This window comes from Babylonia areolata, chromosome 21 (assembly GCF_041734735.1).
Source record: "Babylonia areolata isolate BAREFJ2019XMU chromosome 21, ASM4173473v1, whole genome shotgun sequence".
Classification (NCBI taxonomy): domain Eukaryota; kingdom Metazoa; phylum Mollusca; class Gastropoda; order Neogastropoda; family Buccinidae; genus Babylonia; species Babylonia areolata.
The window spans coordinates 49,084,284-49,103,035 of NC_134896.1; the positions used below are offsets into that span (position 1 = coordinate 49,084,284).

The following is an 18,752-nucleotide window of genomic DNA, read 5'->3' on the forward strand; positions in this document are numbered from 1 at the left end:
TCACAAAATAAGATTCTTCTCTGATTAAAAATGGCATGCTAGGGAAACTTACGTTGTACCACTCACAATCTTTCTGCATCTTGTAAACACGGAGATGTTAAGTCATTTGACACTATTTCTACACTTTATAAACTCACACCAGTTGAAGACAATTAAGCAATACACAATTTTTTCTGCACCTAATAAACACACAAGTTATGAATACATCTGGTAATCTTTTCTACACTTTATAAACTCGGACGTGTTATAATAACATTTGCACGATCTCTCTGCACAGTGTTTCATCCGTTTCTAGACATATTTGCTGCCATTTCTCTACATATTTCTAAAATCGCTCACATTGTGGGTACATTTTCCAAAATATTCCTAAAACGACAACTACAAAAACAAAAATATGAAGACATTGAATCACATGAAAACACGAGCAAAACAAAAGAAAGTGAGCGAGTGTGAGAGTGAGTGAGTGAGTGAGTGTTGTGTTGTGTTGTGTTGTGCTGTGCTGTGCTGTGCTGTGCTGTGCTGTGCTGTGCTGTGCTGTGCTGTGCTGTGCTGTGCTGTGCTGTGTTGTGTTGTGTTGTGTTGTGTTGTGTTGTGTTGTGTTGTGTTGTGTTTTGTTGTGTTGTTTTGTTGTGTGTGTGTGTGTGTGTGTGTGTGTGTGTGTGTGTGTGTGTGTGTGTGTGAATTAGAATCAATTTCAATAGTGAATTTCAAGATTAATAAGACACCCACGAAAAGTTACATGTTACCACGCACACAAAAAAAAAGCAAACAAACAAACACAAAATTTGAATAAAAAAATTTCATCAAAGTTAATAAGACACCCACACAAAGTTACATGTTACCACGCACAAAAAAGAAAAGCAAACAAACAGAAACAAATGTGTGTGTGTGTGTGTGTGCACAGTCGGGTCTCTCCTCGGCCATCAAGCTTCTCGTGGTGGTGAAGACTGTCACCGACTGTAGGGCTGTTGGGTGGTCAGTGAAGGGCCTGAGTTCACATGACGCCCGGCTGTGCCTGCTCCCTGATCTGGAGTGGAAGAAAGTGAAAGGAGAGGCGCGTTATTGGCAAAGAAAATTTCATGAGAGAGAGTGGATCATCGAATGTCACAAAGTTCTGTTTTTGGGTGTGTGTTTTTTTTGTTGTTTTTTTCAAATAAGACAACGGTACGTAAATGGCTGGAAGACATTCAGCACAGGTCTCTCACTGGATTTCTTCAACACGTACAGCAAAAGTATGTCCCTGAGTATGACGGAAGTGAAGTTGTGTAACATCATTTCCAGACAATATTGATTAACAATAAGTCTCATCCACGTAAGTCAGGTGCAACAGAAAAGCACTTCCACTTCCAAACTGTGCTGTTTCAAGCAAGTATAGGAAAACCAATGTCAGGCATTCATAAACGTGTACTAACAAACAAGTGCCCACCTTAAATATGTCTACTACTGCCAAGCATGTACCCACCTTAAATCTCATCTACTGCCAAACAAGTACCCACCTTAAATCTCATCTACTGCCAAACAAGTACCCACCTTAAGTCTTATCTACTGCCAAACAAGTACCCACCTTAAGTCCCATCTACTGCCAAACAAGTACCCACCTTAACTCTCATCTGCTGCTAAACAAGTACCCGCCTTAAATCCCATCTACAGCCAAACAAGTACCCACCTTAAGTCTTGACGATCTCATGGAGGGTGTGGATGATCTTCTTCATCCCCGTTTTGCCCTGCAGGGTTTCGATGCCCGGCATGTCCATCAGGGCGGTCAGGATCTCACCGGCCAGGTCCGGGTTTGTCCTGAACGCCGACAGAACGTCGACAGTGTAGTCCCAGACCTTTGGCATGTCCAGCTCCAGGTCTTCTGCCAAGGACAGGTACTCGCAAATCCTGGGGCACAAAACACCAAACAACCCTCATCAGTACAGTTCCTCGGGAAGAGGAAATGGAAAATGAACCACCCCAACAACTGCTCACCGTGCTGTGTCTGCTTTGCAAATACATGTGCAGTGCCAAACCATGATTATTCACGCCGGTTTCCACAGAATTATTGCCACAGAGTCATTTCCACAGTCATTGTCACAATCAGTCATTTTCATAGAATTATTGCCAAAATGCGATGTTTACCAGTTTCAGTTTTCTCTTCAATTTCTCACAAACAAAATTAGAAAAAAAAAGAGAACTGCTATGATACGATTACATTGTGAATGCAAAATAACTGCACGTTGAGTGTATTTCTATACCAGCGCGTCTCTCTATAACCCCCCACCCTCCCCACAATGCTGCTATGTCCTTCACAAGCAGGTTTTTTTTTTGTTTTTTTTTTTTTTTTTTTTGTTTTTTACATGGCCTATCACATCAGTCAGTTTCTACTGGTCATTGTATGCACACACGCTGTCAAGCAGACACACTCGTTCTTCTACTCACCCCTTGATGAGGTCTTCCTTCGTGATGATTCTCTCTCCTACCAGTTGCAGCAGCAACTGCCCAAACTGCAGGAAATCGGACCCCTTCATATCCATTACTTTCTCAAGCATGCCGATGATCAGCAAGCTGTAGTCCACGTTCTTCAGCTCGGCGATGCTCTCCTGGGTCTCCTTGAAGTTGCCGTTTGTGACGAACTCGGCCACGATGGTCCTGGTCTTGCGATCCAGCTCGTCCTGACTCATCCTCATGGGTTCCATGCCCACCGCGATGCTTCCGCGGGTGCTCTCTGTGGAGAACCCCCCTGAGTCGCTCTTGCTACGGCCGGTGGTTTGGAAGGGTTGGCTGGACGTCATAGATGCTGCTCCTGGCATGCTCCTGTGCGATTCACATTCAGTTTACGTCAGACAACGCCAAGAACACAGCAGAACTCCCACAGTGCCAAGAATACAGCAGAACTCCCACAAAAACAACGCCAAGAACAAAGTACAATTCCCACAAAACATCAATGTACCGCATGTTTCACGAATGCACAAAAACTTCCAACAAGTACATTTGATACTGTTCCAACACCATAAACATTCGCTGTATTTTTATGCCGATTATTTCACTGCCAATTACGAATATATAAAATTATGTTAAATAGTGATAAACAACTCAATCCCAACAATCGACCATGTCAACATCAGGATCCTTTTTGCTCTCCCTGCATCACGTGACTGGGGTTCAGCTGTTGCCGACCATCACCCAAGAACTGAGGAAGGTGGCAGAATGGTTAAGACGCTCGTCTGCCAATAGAGGCCGCTAGGGTTGTGGGTTCGAATCCCGCTCTCGCTCTTTCTCCCAAGTTTGGAAAATCGAAATGAGCGTCTAGTCATTCGGATGTCACGATAAACCGAGGTCCCGTGTGCGCCAACCAATTGGCGCACTGAAAAAGAACCCATGGCAATGAGAGTGTTGTCCTCTGGCAGAGTTCTGTGGAAGAAATCCACCGGATATCTAAGCATACACTCAAAGCCTAACTAAGTGCGTTGGGTTATGCTGCTAGTTAGGTATTTCAATTCATTTGCCTAGCAGATGTGGTGTAGCGTATATGAATTTGTCCTTGAGAGACCGAAACCGAAACCAGGAACTAATTTCCTGGCTGCGCACGGACATGGGGCTCAGACTCACCTCTGGTTGGCCATAGCTCGTTCCCCGTCTTCTCCGCAGGACCTTGTAGCTAACCGGTAGTCATCCAGATTCCTGTCTTCTCCGCGGGACCTTGGAGCTAACCGGTAGTCATCCAGATTCCTGTCTTCGCGGGACCTTGGAGCTAACTGGAAGTCATCCAGATTCCTGTCTTCTCCGCGGCTATCCATGTCTTCTCCGCTGTACCTTCGAGTGAAAAGGGAGTCATACAGATCCGACCTTGGAGCTAACTGGAAGTCATCCAGATCCGTGTCTTCTCCGCGGCGATCTCTGTTTTCTCGGCGGAACCTTGGCGGAGGTAACCGGTCGTCATCCCGATACCTGTCTTCTCCGCGGCGATCTCTGTTTTCTCGGCGGAACCTTGGCGGAGGTAACCGGCTGTCATCCCGATACCTGTCTTCTCCGCGGCGATCTCTGTTTTCTCCGCGGCGATCCCGGTCTTCTCCGCGGGGCCTTGCCGGAGCTCTCCGGTAGTCCTGATCCCGATCGCCGTCACGTCTGTCGAAGTGGCGGTCCCCTTGGCCTCGCCCCCTCCCGGCAGGCGGCGTGGGTCTGTCGTCACGGCGACTGTCGCTGTCTCTCAGGCTGTTCAGGGCATCGAACCTGTTGGAGGAGCTGTCGAGACAGTGTTGGGTTAGATCACGTTCTTTGCTGGACACCACTACCTTTATCACACACACACAGAGTCACAGAGACCGGACAATGACATTCATCACACACAGAGAGTCACAGAGTGTGGTTAGAGCATTGGACTTTCAATATGAGTGTCCCGGGTTCGAATCTCGGTGACGGCGCCTGGTGGGTTAGGGTGGAGATTTTTCCAATCTGCCAAGTCAACATATGTGCAGACCTGCTCATGCCTGAACCTCCTTCGTGTGTATACGCACGCACATGATCAAATACGAACATTAAAGATCCAGTAATTCGTGTCAACGTTCGGTGGGTTATGAAAATAAGAACACACCCAGCATGCACACCCACGGAAACGGAGTATGGCTGCCTATATGGCGGGGTAGATAAACAAAACGGTCATACACGGAAAATGTTACATGTCTGTCTGAGTGTGAATGTGTGCGTGCCTGAAATCTGAATGACACAGGAATCGAATGATGAGTGCCCAAGTAGGCAGCCTGTTGTGCAAACGACCCTCGTGTTTGTAAAGCGCTTAGAGCTTTGGTCTCCGACCGAGGATAGGCGCTATGTAAGTATCCACATCCAGTAGGGAAGTGAAGCAAGCACGTCAACACTCACCGACTGCACGGCTTCTTCTCTTGGGAACGGCACCCGCCTCCCTGGCTGCCCTTGGACCAGTTCTGGAACTTGTTGGTGACCCCCAGGGTCACGTTGCTGGCGTCCACATTGGTCTGCAATACCACCACCCTCGTCACATCACCATCACCACCACCCTCGTCACATCACTATCACCACCACCCTCGTCACATCACTATCACCACCACCCTCGTCACATCACTATCACCACCACCACCCTCGTCACATCACTATCACCACCACCACCCTCGTCACATCACTACCCTCGTCACATCACTATCACCACCACCAGCCTCGTCACATCACTATCACCACCACCCTCATCACATCGCTATCACCACCACCCTCATCGCTATCAACACCACCGTCATCACTACCACAGCTGTCAACACGCCCACCCTCATCATTATCACAACTGTCGACGCCACCATCCTCATCGCTATCACCACCACCCTCATCACAACTGTCAACAACAACACCCTCATCACAATCACAGCTGTCAACGCCACCACCCTCATCGCTATCACCACCACCCTCATCACTTATCACAGCTGCTGACAGTTTTCTACCGCACATTACAGTAGCTGATGATCCCTTTTTCTCTCTCTCTCTTACCAAGTTACAAAATCACCGTCTTCAAAAGTCTGTTCATACGTATAACTTTTAAGTATTTTCATATCGGAACATTGCATTTGCCTCCTGCCCACCCACCTCCATAGATACACCCCTCCAACTTCCGGGGAAAGAGCACTACTGGCTGAATCAACTGACCTTGGTGAATGTCATACGTGTGGGATCAATGGTCTGCCTCGTGGGCCTGACTGTGTTCCAACCGTTTGCACCACCATTCTGTGCCGGTCGTCGTTCTGCGTACACACACACACACACACACACACACACGTTATGCACAAGTACACACACACACACACACACGTTATGCACAAGTACACACACACACACACACGTTATGCACACACACACACACACACACACACTGAATCGGACACTGCACAATAATCGAACAATCTCAAACACTTATTGCACAATAATCGAACAATATCAAACACTTATTGCACAATAATCGAACAATCTCAAACACTTATTGCACAATAATCGAACAATCTCAAACACTTATTGCACAATAATCGAACAATATCAAACACTTATTGCACAATAATCGAACAATCTCAAACACTTATTTTCTGACATTCTCTTGGCCCACAAGCTGATATTCTTATCGTAGATCATAACCATTAGTTACAAATGTTTTTTCTTCTTTTTTTTTAATCTCATGACTGTTATTCTACCACCACCCCTGCCTCCCCAAAAATGACCCCACTGACCTTTGGGTCTGGCTCCCCCGTGGCCGTTCATGGGCGCCGGTCGGTACAGGGAATTGAGGTAACGAGCCATCTCCTTCTCATCCCTGGCCTTCTGGTGAACGTCGCTGATGGTCGTGGGCTTGAATTCCTCCTTGACCCAGCTTTGTACCCAGTTTCTCTGAAGACCGGTCATTGCAAAGTTTCAAACTACAGCATTGCTGACAGCGTGTGCTGCGTCCAGCACAGACACAAGCATGTACATGAATACAACTTATTTATGTCACAGACTGACATATTTTGTATTTGTATTTTGTATTTCTTTTTATCACAACAGATTTCTCTTTGTGAAATTCGGGCTGCTCTCCCCAGGGAGAGCGCGTCGCTACACTACAGCGCCACCCATTTTTTATAATAATCATAATAATAACAATGAATCATAGATTTTACTGATGATTATGTAAAACTTTGTGTAAAATTGAATCAAAGTGACCTAAACTAACTTTCCCAGCATAGATGTTTGAATTACTGGATCTATAAGAAGAAGAAGAAAGAGGAGGAGGAGGAGGAGGAGAAGGAGGAGAGGAGAAGAAGAAAGAGGAGGAGGAGGAGGAGAAAGAAACGGGCTTACCGCTCTCAACTCGACGACGTCCATGACGAGACATTTGACCCGGTCACTCAGCTCATCCTCTTTCTTGTCGGAAGCTTCGGCCTCAGCCATGGCAGGTGACGGCGGTGTCTTCTTTTCCTCTTCCCTTTCCAGTCTCTCCAGTTTTATTTGTTCGTCTCTGTTCAGCATGCCAGTCCTCCTCTGTAACTCTAGCCACTCTCGTTCTCGCTTCTCCAGTCTCGCCTTGTCTTCACTGTCGTCTTTTACCTTTAGCTTTTCTGCAACCACCTCCTTCAGCTGAGCGATATACTTGTCGATTCGAGCCTGCAACACAAGTAGTCATCTGTAGACTCCTTTTACTGCGATCACACAAGAGAGAAAGACAAAAACAAAAAAAACCACCAACATATCTCAGCAGGTAAAATCATTTTTGTTTTTAAAGGTCCCACAAACTGTAAATGCTGCGTGACAGTAGGTCATAACATCAGAGCAAGTTGCAGAACGCATCATAGTATTCTTTGGCCGTGCTGAAGAACGTTCCTATCAAAATGAAATTTCAGAAGAAATAAAAACCGACCAAGGACATGAAGAGCAAAAAGCCTACAGATAGCTGAAAAACCGAACAGAAGAAATTTCAAAAGAAGAAACGACAAGAACAGGACAAGCAAAAGGCCTACCTTGGCACTGGGCCCATCCAGTCTCTTGCCAACAGTGCTTAGCAGTTTGGCCACACATTCCATGCTCTGGTCATCCCGATGTGGCAGCAGGCTGATGAGGCAGCCGTGGATGACTTGGTCCGCAAGGAGCCCCAAGTTGAAGAGCTCCCCGAAGAAGTATACGCCTCCAAGGGCACGGTGACGGGCCTTGTCCCTGGCCCGGGTCATCTCCTCCGGAGACAGCACGGCCTCACTCTGTGGACCCAACGAGCAGCACGTGTTTAATTTGTGTGTATGTATAAAGCACAGCTTCCTTTTGCTTTAATCAGCTTCTACGCTACACTCACAAACTGTATGCATGCCATTCACGTTTAACTTCTTAGTGTGTGTGCACAGCTTCCTTTTGCTTTAATCAACTGTTACACTACACTCACAACCTGTATACATGTCACTCGAGGTTTACAGGCCATTATCTACAGACTATGCATGGTTGTCTGGCATCGTAAACCATCTCGATAAACTGAGCACCTTCCGTCGCTTGCTGTGTTGTTATATCAGATTCATCGTACTGACTTGAAAATTACTGAACACTGGGTATGGTTCTTCAGTTCTGTTAGTTGATCGCTCTGTTGACCAGCTGATGATGCAGACCTTTTGTGACAAGTTATCTTTCACACACTTCTCTCTGATAAAGGTGAGTAATAACACAAAGACAACCATCAGTAAACAAAGCACATCTGTGTATCCTTTGAGGAACTGTCACAAAAATTGTACGCTTCACACCCAGAGGATCATACGAACAATCCATTACAGCCTCTGGCTGCTAACATGTCACTCCACGACATCAAGACAAGACAAGACAAGACACGTACCTCGACATCAAGACAAGACAAAACGCCTACCTCACTGGACGACACCTGCTTCAGTTTCTGCATTCTGCAGATCTCCTCCTTCAGTTTGTCCTTCTCAAACTCCTTCTGGCATTCAGTAAGCAGAGCCCATCGGAAGGTCACCTTTTTGCCATCCTTGTTCACCACGTCCTGTTAGAAAGACATGCACCGTCGTTGTACGACTTTCGGACACAACCCTTTGGTTATGGCCACACAAGGACAGACAACGCGCTTCATGGCGACACTCTGCCGGGTCTGTGTGAATACCACCACATGCTCAGTTAAAGAAAGGCAGAACTGAAATCACAGTAATTCGATGAACTGTGAATTCTTAACTAACACTAAATGACTCGACTGCTTTCTTAGCGGTGCTGGGAGAAATTCAGAACACAGCATCTGACCTCAACCAAGGATGAGATGCTGATGTTCACCACTGACATTGCTTTTTTTCAGTATTGCAACATCTCAGCAAAAGAAACTTTAAAAGAAACTGAACGCTTGTTTAAACTAATGTCACCTTTCTGTTCAGCCTTTTAAATGAAATCGCTTCCTCTCATCAAATCAATATCTGTTTTTACTGCGAGGAGCAAGAGAGGGGAGCGTGGAAACCCAGACATGCAGGTACCACGGAGGGACAGTGGCAGAGAAAGGGAAGGAAAGGGAGTTTATAAACTAAGGCACAGCCACAGACAACTCACCTTCTTCGACAACGCTTCGCACAGCTGGACATACTGGATTGCAAACTTATTCTCAGCTATTGCCTGAAAGAAAGAGGAAAACGAGATATAATCCGTGCGTATTTCTGCAACAATGTCGGACACGCAATCGTCCTCGTTTGTACATGTCCACCTAGCACTCTCTGTCTCATTCTTCGTGTGTGTCACTGGACAACAGAAAATAAACCAGACAGACGCCCTGTGTGGAAATTGATTCCAGTGAATGAATCGCGTGGTAAGGCCACCGGTTCTACAGTGTCAGCACTTCGCTCTGTATACCCTCATCACGATCCCTTTCTTTTTAAGCCACCCGTAGAAAAGTTGTCCAACGTTTTCTTTGAAAGCCACACACACACACCGAGTGGACTTTCAATCTGGGGGTTCCGGGTTCGAATCTCGGTGACGGCGTGTGGTTTGTGAAGGGTGGAGATTTTCCCCGATTTCCCAGGTCAATATATTTGTAGACCTGTTAGTGCACGAACCCCCTTCGTGTGCATACGCACGCAGAAGATTAAATATGCACATTAAAAATCCTGTGATCCATGTCAGCGTTCGGTGGGTTATGGAAACAAGAACATACCCAACATGCACATCCCCCAAAACGGAGTATGGCTACCTACATGGCGGGGTAAATACGCAAAAAAGTCATACAAGTAAAATGTTACATGTATGAAAGTGTATGCGTGCGTGACTTAAACCTGACTGAATGACACATGAAACGAATGAGTGAGCGCCCAGTGGCAGCCGTCAGTTGGCTCTACCCAGGTAGGCAGCCTGTTGTGCGTACAAGACCCCGAGTTTGTAAAGGGCTTAGAGCTTGGTCTTCGACCGATGCTAGGCGCTATATATGTATACATATCATTCATTCATTCATTTTTTACAAACTAAACTACGAATCACAAACACGCTTTTCAACATTTCATTCACTCATTCATTCTTTTTCTTTCTTTTTTTTACAAAACTACTAATAACAAACACTCTTTTCAACATTTCTTTTCTTCAACTGTTAATCACAAAAACTGCTGGGTTTTTGTGGTGTTGTTTTTTTGTTTGTTTGTTTTTGTTTTGTTTTGTTTCCTTCAACATTTCAATCTCTTCATCATGATCATTTCTCTCTCCAGAAACAAGACACGTCCCAACACAGTGCGAACTAGTCACCACCCACGGATCTGTTCCGTGCTAAGTAAATAAATAAATAAATAAATAAATAAAGACCTACTGCTGTACCTGAAAGCAAGCTGTTACAGTCACATTTTCAATACCAGTCGAAGCACCTTACCTTCTCAAGGATGAGGTCGACCACGCCACTCAACTGCTCCCACGTACTGATCGTCAGGGCCTTGGCCTGGGCCACCAGTTTGTCGAACTTCTCAGGCGTCAGTTTATTTAGGATGCTCTTCACCTGCCGCAACAGGGTCTGCCAGCACAAATACGGATTCTTTAGACTTCTTGTGGTGTGCTGTATTGAGGTCATGCGGGAGGATGTATGGAAGACATTCGCCGCAATACTTTCAAACAAAGACTAAAATGTTTGAGAGAGAGAGAGAGAGAGAGAGAGAGAGACCGTGTGTGTGTGTGTGTGTGTGTGTGTGTGTGTGTGTGTGTGTGTGTGTGTGTGTGTGTGTGTGTGTCGAGGACTGCAAGTGCTGATGAACTCTGGTTGTGCCTTCCCCTCACCCCCCACACCCCCCACGCCCCTAAAGTGGTCCTGGACAATACCGCAAAATTGTGAAAGGAAAGAAAAAGATATATATATAAAGGAAAATGAGAGTCTGGTTGGAGAAAACTTGAGCCGACAAAAAAAAAAGGCAGGAGGGAGATAAAACAAGACCAGAGAATGTATCGTGGAAGACGACTAAACGCAAAAAGACTGTCACACGAGGAAGGGAAAAAAAACAACAAAAAATAACAGCTGTCATGAAGTCAATAGAAGAAAGGACAGAAATCTGTCTTCAAGACACTGAAGACAGTGAAACATAGGACACTGACACAAGCTTACAACCACCATCACGTCAACAGCAGACAGAGAAAACTTCACCCCAGACGTACCTCAGTTGTCATCTTCTTCCCGTTGTGGCCGGGATCCTTGAATTGAGGTTTGTAGGCGTTCTCCGTTCTGTGCAGGCGGACCTCTGCGCGCGCCTCGAGAATGATATACGGCACATTCTCCTGGTTGTTGCGCTGCCATTCCGGTTGGTTCTGGGCCCTCTGGGGACCTTTCGACTCCACTTGGCGCTGTCTCACACACACACATACACACACATACACACACACACACACACACACACACACACAAACAAACTCTTTAAGAATGGCAAACACAGGAACAAACTGTTAAACAACAATAACAACCTGATTTAGAGTGATCTCACAAGATCCAAACAGACCTTACTAACAGACTAATTGATTATTCATTGCACATGCTCAAAACGATAAGCCTGCTGGGATTATTACAATGCATTATGGGCCAGGGGCTTACTTTACTTTCATTCTAAACATTACTATAACAAGAGGCAGGAGAAGAACCAAACACTCACAGCGAGAGGGACGTTACACTTGCGCGACAAGTGTGGAACCATATGAGACACTTCTCTGGTCCTCAGTTGGAAAAGGAAGTCGCGGCCATAATTTTTATGGCCGTCCAGGTTCACCACGGACCACTGGCCTGAAACAGACACACGTCACTGCATTTCCATGGGTCACACACACACCTCAAGGCATGAGAATGTCTCTGAAGATCTAGTCCATTGATTCTATCGATGTCCCATCTACGTGTTACCGCTCATCCTCCATCCTCGCTCCTTCATAACCCTGCTCTCCCCCACATCTACCAAATACAACTGGTTAGGACACAAGCTGAATCTGCTTTCTTATCACTGTTATCACTCTCAATACTCGGAAGATATCACGGAAATAACATGGTCAAGACACAAGTTAAAATGTTTTCTTATTACAGTGATCACTCTCCGGTGATCACTCTCAATACTCCGAAGATATTAAAGACCAAACATGGTTAGGACACAAGTTAGATTTTTCCTATCACACTGACCACTCTCAATACTCTGAAGAAAGCAAAGACCCAACAGCAGCACACAAATGTCTTACCTTCCGGATAGTTCAACCCCTCTTCGACAAGAGATCTGTGGATGGTCACCCGTTCCTCCTCCGGCATCTCGGCTAACTGCACGGGGGGCTGAGAGGCGGGGGGACACACACGGGGTGCAGGCGCACCGGCCTCTGCCTCTAGTGCTGGCGCACCGGCCTCTGGTGCTGGCGCAGCGGCTTCTGGTGCAGGCGCAGCGGCTTCTGGTGCTGGCGCAGCGGCTTCTGGTGCTGGCGCAGCGGCTTCTGGTGCAGGCGCAGCGGCTTCTGGTGCAGGCGCAGCGGCTTCTGGTGCAGGCGCAGCGGCCTCTGCCTCTAGTGCTGGCGCAGCGGCTTCTGGTGCTGGCGCAGCGGCTTCTGGTGGAGGCGCAGCGGCTTCTGGTGCAGGCGCAGCGGCTTCTGGTGCAGGCGCACTAGCTGCTGCATCCTGGGACACCTCAGCCAGAGGGGGGGTGGAGGTGGGGGCAGGGGGAGGAATGTCTGCAACAATGTTGTGAGAATATGGTTTATTCTTGTGTCTTAAATGTGTTGAAAATTTATATTTAAAAAAAATCCAAAAAATTGGGCGCCGTTTTGTGACATGGCAATGTATCTGAACATGAAGTGGTCAGAAACAAATAAGTACCGTACCGTACAAATGAGTACACTACACGTTCTTTACTTGTACGCTTATAGTTGATTTCGTCAAGTTTTTGCGCCTTATACATATGATTAGTAGTAGTTCTTTTTTTTTTCAAGGCCTGACTAAGCGCGTTGGGTTACGCTACTGGTCAGGCATCTGCTTGGCAGATGTGGTGCAGCGTATATGGATTTGTCCGAACGCAGTGACGCCTCCTTGAGCTACTGAAACTGAAACTCCCAATGCTCTGAAGAAAACAAAGACCCAACAGCAGCACACAAATGTCTTACCTTCCCGATAGTTCTTCAACCCCTGTTCGACAAGAGATCTGATGATGGTCAACTGTTCCTCCACCGGCATCTCGGCACCGGCCTCTGCCTCTAGTGCTGGCGCACCGGCTTCTAGTGCAGGCGCACTGGCTTCTGGTGCAGGCGCAGGCGCACTGGCTTCTGGTGCAGGCGCACTGGCTTCTGGTGCAGGCGCAGGCGCACCGGCTTCTGGTGCAGGCGCACCGGCTTCTGGTGCAGGCGCACCGGCTTCTGGTGCAGGCGCAGGCGCACTGGCCGGCTTCTGGTGCAGGCGGCGCACTGGCTTCTGGTGCAGGCGCAGGCGCACTGGCTTCTGGTGCAGGCGCACTGGCTTCTGGTGCAGGCGCACTGGCTTCTGGTGCAGGCGCACTAGCTGCCTCATCCTGGGATGCTAGAAAAAAAAATGTATGTTAATTTCGTCGTTGTTATGGTTTGTTTGTACATTTTCCTCTCGTCCGATTAAGTTTAGACACAATCACTGTTTCTGACACATGGCGAGATGCGGTAATGTTCGGATACTGGCGTAAGATTTCGAACCAAGTCAACGCATGTAGTTCGGTAAGACTGCTTTCAGTTGAAGACTTGTTGCATCAAAAGTTCCAAACAACAAAGTTCAAAGTAGAACATCACCCCCTTAAATTACCTTGATTCTGGCTTTTGCAGTCTTGTGAAGTTTTAAAACGAAATGTTGTAGTTTATCAGTTCACAAGACAAAGTGTGGAACGAAAAAATTCGTTGTAACCGAAACACATCAGTCCCTACGCGCTTACTGTTTTGCAGAATTTGATTAGAACAGCCACATTTTACATGACACAAGTTCTGAAAAACCAAACTATACGTTGATTGTGAATTAATTTCTTAAAATTTATTAAGTTTAGTAGTGCTTGAGATGAAGTCAGGTGTCACATTCGGACACGGAACACATGTTCTTCGGTTCTGCTTTACGCATATAATATAATTCCTTATTTCTATTTGTTGTTTGTTGTTGTAATTGCTGCTGTTTGGTTTGGTTTGGTTTTCTCATAGTCTTACTTTTATTACATTTTCTTTTTCTGCAATCCTACATATTTGTTCACTGTGAGGATAACGCTAATCAGTTTTCTGTTGATTCGTCCATCAACTCTATCCGTTAGTAGCTTTCTGTTGAGTTTCAGTTTCATTTTCAGTAGCTCAAGGAGGCGTCACTGCGTTCGGACAAATCTATATACGCTACACCACACCTGCCAAGCAGATGACTGACCAGCAGCGTAACCCAACGCGCTTAGTCAGGCCTTGAGAAAAAAAAAAAAAATATAAAAAAAAAAAAATATATAGATAGATAGATAGATAGATAGATATAGATAGATAAGCTTACATAAATAAATAAATAAATAATTATGATATATCAAAAAAGGTAGTAGTAATGAAAATAATAATAATAATAATAATAATAATAATAATAATAATAATAATAAATAAATAAATAAGACAACAATGATGATAAATAAGCAAATGAATGTAAAACATGAAGACACACATTCACACATACACCCACACATGCATAACAGATATGCACCAAACACGCAGTTTCACAGATATGAAAGCACAGTCAAATACATATAAACGTACATGAGCTCCAACACACACACACACACACACACACACACACACACACACACACACACATTACGCTGCACCTCCTCTACCCCCTTCCTCCACACACTCATTTCTAGTCTATGTATCTCAGCTTCCACGGCACACACACACACACACACACACACACACACACACACACACAAATGAACGCTTACTTGTACAAGCACACACACACGCCCATATCTCCCAACCCCACACACATATATACAAAGATATATATATATATATATATATATATATATATATATATATATATATATATATATATATATATATATACGTTCCAATATCCTGTTGCTCCCACAGTGTAGGCATGCATACACTCACATACCTCATCCTCTACCCCACCTCCTCCCTGCACCCCCACCTCCCCCTCACACACACACACACACACACACACACACACACACACATGCACAGAACTCTCCTGACACTTGTGTACACTTACACTCTCACGCATGCACAAACGCACTCAAAAACACAGACCCACACCTTCACACAAACACACATACACACACGCACAGAGGCTGCCACTGATTGGCCGCAAGAGGGATGGGAAAAGATCTCTGATGCCAAGAACGTGGCGTCTAGTGTGTTGCTCAGTCTACTGGATTTGGAAAAGCCCACAGAGACTCTGTTCCGTTTTGAAGAAATTTGCGCAATGTTGGTTTGGAAATGATGCCGATATTTGTTTGATTTGCAAAGCATCGTGCTCTACCTTTCATGTTAGACTTTCGGCCGCTCCCTCTCTCTGCTTTTATTCTTTGAGGCGATCGATGGTGTGATGGCTTTGTACCTGTTCTTTTTGATATTCTTTGACTTTTCTGAGGATTTCCGATTTTCCTAGATGTAGGCCGCTCGTTGGTGTTGCGTTACCAGCAAGTCTGTCAGCTCGCTCATTTCCCTTAACTCCTGCATGTCCCGGGCAGTATGACCATGTGAGTTTTTTAATCTGAAAGTTGCGCATTGCCTTATGCCACTCTGGGCTTCCCATTCCGTTTTCAATTTTCTGTATGAGGTTCATTTCTGTTGAAACTACTAAAACTCGTACTTCCGCTTTTGTGCTGTCACGAATTGACTACTGTAATTCTCTTCTCATAGGCTGTCCACATAATATTCTTCAGGAATTCAAAAACTTCAAAACAATGCTGCCCGTCAGACTCTCAGAGTCCCACGTACTGATCACATTTCTCCTCACCTCCGCACTCTACATTGGCTCCCCACTGAAGCGAGAATTAAATACAAAGTTGCGTGTCTCTGCTATTCTGCTTTCCACTCCGCAGGACCTACTTATCTTTCTGACCTTATCAGTTTTTACACTCCCACAAGAATCTCCGCTCTTCCTCTGACGGTTACCTTTTGAACACTCGCGTCAATACAAGAACCTATGGTGAACGTTCTTTCTTCTTTGCTGCTCCTCACATCTGGAACAATCTTCCTTATCATATCCGTGCATCTGATTCTATTTCTGCTTTTCGCTCATCACTAAAAGACTCATCTTTTTAAAACCTAATGTATAAGTACTCTCAGCTTTCTTTTCTCCAACACCCATGTCAGCTCACTTTGAATGTATGTAGAGTGGGAAAGGGAGAGTGTGAGTGGGGGGAAGGTTTTTTTGAGAAAGAGTGGCCATGAATGTTTTATGTTACTTGTAATATTTTTCTTCATGTAAAACGCCCAGAGCTCTTAGTGAGAAAGGGCGCTATATAAATGTACAGTATTATTATTATTATTAGATACAAAGAATCCGGTGTTTTGATCATAATTCTTCGGATAAAGAGGAAAACTTTTGTCAAGTGATATAAATCATACAATTCCCATTTCATAATAAGATGAGCAAAAGTACTTTAAACAGTTAAACACTGGGGAGAATTGATGTGAAAATGGAGTGCCTGCGGTGTTTCTGAAAAATAAAATCATCCAGGGTGGAGAAGTTAGTTTAGGTATTTTGGGTTCCATGTTACATGTCATAAGGTTTTACGTAATCATTAATAAAATACATGATTTTGCACAGGCTTTGTTTGAATGCATTGCACTGGCTAAGGATCGCATGATAGATTCATTACTATAGTTATTATAAATCCAGTAATTCAAACATCTGTGTCGGGAAAGTTAGTTTAGGTAACTTGGATTCTATGTTACACGTGTTACAACAAAGATTTACATAATCATTAATACAATTTATTATCCACTGTTATCATTATGATTATTATTTACATCCCACGCTAAATCGACGTCCACTGCGCCAGGGTTCGTGAGTCACATTTGCAAATACCGCTTCATTTCCAAAGAAAAATATGTATTTCATACTGTTCTTTTCATATCAAGACACGATGTTAAATTTTGCCATCATCTGCCTTCCATAATTTCCCTATTTATTTTCTGGACAGAGCGCCGATAATGTTCATTGAAACTGAACCGGGTTAACAAATATTTAGATATTTATATTCTACACGTTAATAAGCGGAGCATGGAGTATATCCAAGTTGTGCATTGCGTAAAATATCAACAAAATTGCACTTACGAACTAAATGATCCCGTGCTGCCTTCGTAAATTCACATTTGCAGTCGGTATAATGCCGATTTCATTCTTTATGATATGTCATGAATGGTAGGAAACTGGAAAACATTCATAAAAGCGGATTTGCGTCTTCTACAACTTTAGTATAAAATACATGAAATTGAAAATGTGCGTCCTTTTGACCCCAAAGAGCTCTGTTCCTAGCTTACTGTTCAGAATCAGATGTCTGCCGCAGTGACCTGCTCACATACCAGCATCAGCGCGGCAGTAGTCAGTCACATGTACTGTACCGCGCTGAACCCTTTCCTCTGGCGACCCCTTATACCTTCGCCTGTGCTTGCCTTGCGACTCTTTGTAAGGCGCTCTCACACAGGCAGAAGTAATAAAAATATTCGATTCTGGACATTAAAAATCAAAATCTACTATGTTCCCGTCCCCCTGTAGTGGTCAACTTTATATCAGTGTGATCAGTATGATTTATTCTATTTTATCGTAAAAAGAACGGTTTTGTTGCAGACATTTTGACCAAACGCAAATTTTAATCTAGATTCCTTGGCCTATAAGGGCTCTCTCATGGCCAGAAGTGTGACAAATATTTATTAAAAACAAAAATGTAATTGTTTCCGCCCACCTACAGTGGTCAACTTCATATCAGTGTGATCAGTATGATTTATTCTATCTTATCGTGAAAAGAACGGTTTTGTTGCACACATTTGGACCATTTTTGTATCTGCCCTGGACAATTGGCGATTCACTGCGAAACAAAACGGAAAAAAATAGAAAAGAGAATACTGCCTACAAAGTCACAACCTCCAGCTTAACGATGGGAGTGACACATGCTCTCCAGTGGCTATCATCTATCCATGTGCCTGGAAACCAACATGCCATGATTCAAACGAACTCAATGAACCTCAAACAGAAAATTGAAAATGGAATGGCAAGCCCAGAGTGGCATAAGGCAATGCGCAACTTTCAGATTAAAAAAACTTACATGGTCATATTGCCCGGGACATGCAGGCGTTAAAGGAAATGAGCGAGCTGACAGACTTGTTGGTAACGCAACAACAACTAGCGGCCTACATCTAGGAAAATCGGAAATCCTCAGAAAAGTCAAAGAATACCAAAAAGAACAAGTAGAAGGCCACCACACCATCGATCGCCTCAAAGAAATGAAGGTTGAGAGAGGGAGCGGCCGAAAGTCTAGCATGAAAGGTAGAGCACGATGCTTTGCAAATCAAACGAATATTGGCATCATTTCCAAACCAAAATAGCGCAAATTTCTTCAAAACGAAACAGTCTTTGTGGGCTTTTCCAAATACAATAGACATAGCAACACGCTAGACGCCACGTTCCTGGCATCATAGATCTTTTCCCACCCATCTTGAGGCCAGTCAGTGGCAGCCTCTGTGTGCATGCGCGAGTGTGTAAGTGTACACATGTGTCAGGAGAGTTCTGTGCACGTGTGTGTGTGTGTGTGTGTGTGTGTGTGTGTGTGTGT

General features: G+C 44.9%; 1 protein-coding gene across 1 annotated transcript in view; it reads right to left on the reverse strand.

The window, feature by feature from the left end:
* Positions 1 to 669: 669 nt before the first annotated feature.
* The window catches only part of LOC143296638 (uncharacterized), a 36,110-nt gene continuing 18,027 nt past the window's right edge, over positions 670 to 18,752 (reverse strand). The window contains exons 3-18 of the mRNA XM_076608669.1: positions 13,081 to 13,489; positions 12,175 to 12,651; positions 11,607 to 11,734; positions 11,119 to 11,304; positions 10,349 to 10,486; positions 9,052 to 9,114; positions 8,366 to 8,503; positions 7,485 to 7,718; positions 6,829 to 7,131; positions 6,222 to 6,378; positions 5,650 to 5,744; positions 4,861 to 4,973; positions 3,592 to 4,224; positions 2,422 to 2,796; positions 1,667 to 1,884; positions 670 to 1,027 (exon numbers count right to left, since the gene is read on the reverse strand). Coding sequence (XP_076464784.1) covers positions 1,668 to 1,884; positions 2,422 to 2,796; positions 3,592 to 4,224; positions 4,861 to 4,973; positions 5,650 to 5,744; positions 6,222 to 6,378; positions 6,829 to 7,131; positions 7,485 to 7,718; positions 8,366 to 8,503; positions 9,052 to 9,114; positions 10,349 to 10,486; positions 11,119 to 11,304; positions 11,607 to 11,734; positions 12,175 to 12,651; positions 13,081 to 13,489 — 3,666 coding nt within the window. The 3' untranslated portion in view covers positions 670 to 1,027; position 1,667. The remainder of the gene's footprint in view (positions 1,028 to 1,666; positions 1,885 to 2,421; positions 2,797 to 3,591; positions 4,225 to 4,860; positions 4,974 to 5,649; positions 5,745 to 6,221; positions 6,379 to 6,828; positions 7,132 to 7,484; positions 7,719 to 8,365; positions 8,504 to 9,051; positions 9,115 to 10,348; positions 10,487 to 11,118; positions 11,305 to 11,606; positions 11,735 to 12,174; positions 12,652 to 13,080; positions 13,490 to 18,752) is intronic.